This window comes from Quercus suber, unplaced genomic scaffold (genome assembly GCF_002906115.3).
Source record: "Quercus suber isolate HL8 unplaced genomic scaffold, Cork oak 2.0 scaffold_340, whole genome shotgun sequence".
Lineage (NCBI taxonomy): Eukaryota > Viridiplantae > Streptophyta > Magnoliopsida > Fagales > Fagaceae > Quercus > Quercus suber.
Window position 1 is genome coordinate 644,628 of NW_027069792.1, and position 4,089 is coordinate 648,716.

The 4,089-nt window shown below is 52.3% G+C and overlaps 1 protein-coding gene across 1 annotated transcript; it reads left to right on the forward strand.

Annotated features, from left to right (window-relative positions):
- The first annotated feature begins 230 nt into the window (after positions 1-230).
- Positions 231-938, forward strand: LOC136061683 (uncharacterized). The gene has a single exon (XM_065759764.1). It carries the CDS (start codon positions 231-233, stop codon positions 936-938), a length of 708 nt encoding a protein of 235 aa, XP_065615836.1.
- The last annotated feature ends 3,151 nt before the right edge of the window (positions 939-4,089 follow it).

A 4,089-nucleotide genomic window follows, 5' to 3' on the forward strand; every position in this document is an offset into this window, starting at 1 on the left:
ACGATAAGGTGGCCATGCAACGAGAGATAGATGAACTGAAGAGAAAATTGCGCCATGCACAGCGAAGGCGATCCCAGCCAAGTCCTGACCTACCCTCTGACGACGAAAATGATGACGACTACAGGCAATGATTGACAACACCCCCGAGCGAGACTTTCTCCCACAAGGATGAGCGCTATCAGAGGTGTAGGCGTGGTAGCCCAACCCCTAGGGGCTTAGGAAGTGACGCCATGAGTAGGGCGCTGAACCGGCTCTCTAGGTCGCCCTTTACGCGTCGCATAGAAGAGGCGGTGCTCCCTCGAAGGTTCCAGCAGCCAACCTTCACCATTTACAATGGCAAAACGGACCCCGTGGAGCACGTGAGCCAGTTCAACCAAAGGATGGCCGTTCACTCTAAGAACAAGGCGCTGATGTGCAAAGTCTTCCCGTCCAACTTAGGACCTGTGACAATGAGGTGGTTCAACGGCTTGAGGACGAATTCCGTAGACTCGTACAGACAGCTGACCCAGGCCTTTGGTTCCCGTTTTGTCACGAACAGTAGACCTCCTCGGCCCATGAGCGTGTTGCTGTCCCTAACCATGCGCGACGATGAGACCCTCAAGGCTTACTCGGACAAGTATTGGGAGATTTACAACGAGCTGGGCGGCAAGTACGACGATGTCGCCATTAACACATTCAAGAATGGGCTCCCGATGGGGCACGGCCTGAGAAAGTCCTTAACTGGTACGCCCGCCACCAGTGTGCGGCAGTTAATGGATTGGATCGACAAATACAAACGGGTGGAGGAGGACTTGCTACAAGGCAAGGGGAAGGAGAAAGCTATCCCTCAAGAGAGGAGGGATTTCAGGTCGGACCGATATAACAACGCCCGTCCGAGGAGAGATGTCATGGGGCAATCCGGGGCGACAAACTCCCAAGCTGTCGGCACTGTGTTCTGAAAACCGGTGCATAGGGTGCTGGAAAAGATCAAGAACGAACCGTACTTCAAGTGGCCGAATAAGATGTCGGGTGATCCAGAGAAGCGCAATCAGAACCGCTACTGCCAATATCACCAGGACCACGGGCACGCTACGAAGGACTGTAGGAATCTCTGGAACTACCTGGACCAGTTAGTCCGAGAGGGGAAGCTGAAGCACCTCCTGCACCATTCCAGCAGCCAGCAGGGCCAGACCTACCAGGAGCCACGGAGGGACGCTGCCATGAGGCAGCCTGCTGGGACGATTAATGTGATCTTGGCTACGCTAGGAAGAACAGGCATGCGCCCCTCGCGAGTGCTGTCCGTGACCCAGGTGGCCGCTGGGGAGTCCTAGTCCGAGCCAAAGAGGGCCAGAAGAGGCTATCACCCGACCTTAACTTTTTTCGAGGAGGATAAGGACGGGACCACCCAACCCCACGACGACGCCTTGGTGATCACCCTCAGGATTGGGGACTATGACGTCAAAAGGGTGATGGTGGATGGTGGCAGCGCGGCGGAGGTCATGTACCCCGACATCTACAAGGGGCTGGGGCTAAAGCCTAAGGACTTGTCTCCCTATAACTCCCCCTTGATGAGCTTCGATGGGAAGCTAGTCATCCCAGAGGGCGTGATCAGGCTACCCATCCAGACCGGCCCAGAAGTAATGGAGATGGACTTTATAGTGGCGAACACGTACTCCCCTTACACTGCCATTATAGGAAGGCCTTGGCTTCACACCTTGGGAGGCGTCGCCTCTTCCTTGCACCAGAAGGTGAAATTCGCGTCCGGAGGCCGGATCCTTGAGATCCGAGGGTGCTAGTCAACGGCAAGGCGGTGTATGGTCGCAGCCACCTCACGTCCGCAAGATACAGAACCTTCGGCCACCCCGGCCGAAAACTTATAGCAGTCAACTAACTCGGTGGCACCAGCTGACACGGCAGCCGAGGAAGCAAGGCTTGAAGGCCTAGAAAAAGTGGTCATCGACAACGACCAGGAGAGATTCTTTCAGGTCGGAACCCAACTGCCTCCCCGAGAGAAGGAGGAGTTGCTTGAGTTCCTCAGGAGGAACCTTAACGTGTTTGCATGGGATCCCTGCGATGCCCCAGGAATTGACCCATCCTTCATCTGTCACCACCTTAACGTCAACCCTTCAGTGATCCCAAAGAAGCAGCCACCCCGACGCCCGTCAAAGGAGCACGCCGAGGCAATTAAGGAAGAGGTCAATAAGCTTAAGCGCGCGGGGGCTATTAAAGAAGTATTCTACCCCGAGTGGTTAGCCAACACTGTGGTGGTCAAGAAGAAAAGTGGGAAATGGAGGGTTTGCGTGGACTTCACGGACCTATTTCATGGTTATTATTTTATTTTATTAACTTTCTTATCTAATTATTAAATATATGCTTGAAAATCATTAAATTTCTCTCACATATATAGATATATTAGTCAATTTTGCTAGTTTTATAAATTTAATATCTATATTTAGGCTTTAATTAATTATTAAATTAATTATGACGTCATCACGGTTCGACCCCGGTTCGACCTCGGTTCAACCTCAAAAACCTTGAACCTCTCCCTTTTACGGTTCAATGAACGGTCCGGGTTTGAAAACCTTGCTTTCAGGTCGGAACCCAACTGCCTCCCCGAGAGAAGGAGGAGTTGCTTGAGTTTCTCAAGAGTAACCTTGACGTGTTCGCATGGGACCCCTATGATGCCCCAGGGATTGACCCATCCTTCATCTGTCACCGCCTTAACGTCAACCCTTCGGTGACCCCCAAGAAGTAGCCACCTCGATGCCCGTCAAAGGAGCACGCCGAGGCAGTTAAGGAAGAGGTCAATAAACTTAAATGCGCGGGGGCTATTAAAGAGGTATTCTACCCCGAGTGGTTAGCCAACATTGTGGTGGTCAAGAAGAAAAGTGGGAAATGGAGGGTTTGCGTGGACTTCACGGACCTGAATAAAGCATACCCAAAGGACCCCTTCCCAATGCCACGGATAGACCAGCTGGTGGATGCAACCATAGGCCATCCTCGGATGAGCTTCCTAGACGCCTTTCAGGGCTATCACCAGATCCCATTAGCCTTGGAGGATCAGGAGAAGATGGCCTTTGTGACGCCCATCGGGAACTACCACTACAAGGTGATGCCATTCGGCCTGAAGAACGCTGGATCTACTTATCAGAGGATGATGACGAGAATGTTCGAGCCGTTGTTAGGCAAAAACATTGAGATCTATGTTAACGATATGGTGGTGAAGAGCAAATTGGTGTCCGAGCATCTGTAGGACCTCGGCTGTATATTCGACGTCCTCAGAAAGCATAGGCTGCGACTAGATGCATCCAAGTGCTCGTTTGGCGTGAGATCTGGCAAGTTCCTAGGCTACATCATCACCCACCGGGGGATCGAGGTTGACCCCGACCAAATCAGAGCTATCCAAAACCTAAGGCCTCCGCGAAACCCCAAAGAGATCCAAAGGCTTGCTGGAATGATCGCGGCCCTGAATCGATTCATTTCCAGGTCGGCCGATCGGTGCAGACCGTTCTATCTCCTGATCAACAAGTGGAAGGGATTTGAATGGTCCAAAGAATGTGCCACGGCCTTCCAACAACTCAAAGATTACCTGGCCCAGCCACCCATCATGTCTAAACCGGAGGCCGACGAGGTCCTATACGCATACATTGCTGTGGCACATCACGCTGTGAGCCTGGTGCTGATACGAGATGACGGTGACGTCCAAAAATCGGTCTACTACGTTAGCAAGTCATTGCACGAAGCCGAGGTCAAGTACTTACCCTTGGAGAAAGCCATACTTGCCATAGTCCATGCTACGCGAAAGCTACCTCATTACTTCCAGGCTTACACAGTGGTTGTCCTAACCTAACTACCCTTAAAGTCCGTACTTCGGGCTGCCGACTACACAGGAAGAATTGCAAAGTGGAATACCATCCTAGGGGTCTTCGATGTTAAATACATGCCTCGGACTACCATAAAGGGCCAGGTTCTGGCAGACTTGACGGCGGAGTTCGCTGAGCCAACTATAGAAATGGGAACCGAGGGAAGGATCGCTGACGAGAGGCCAGTTGGAGCGGTCTCTGTCCCGAGGCCACCATGCTGGAAAGTATATGTAGATGGGACGGCAAA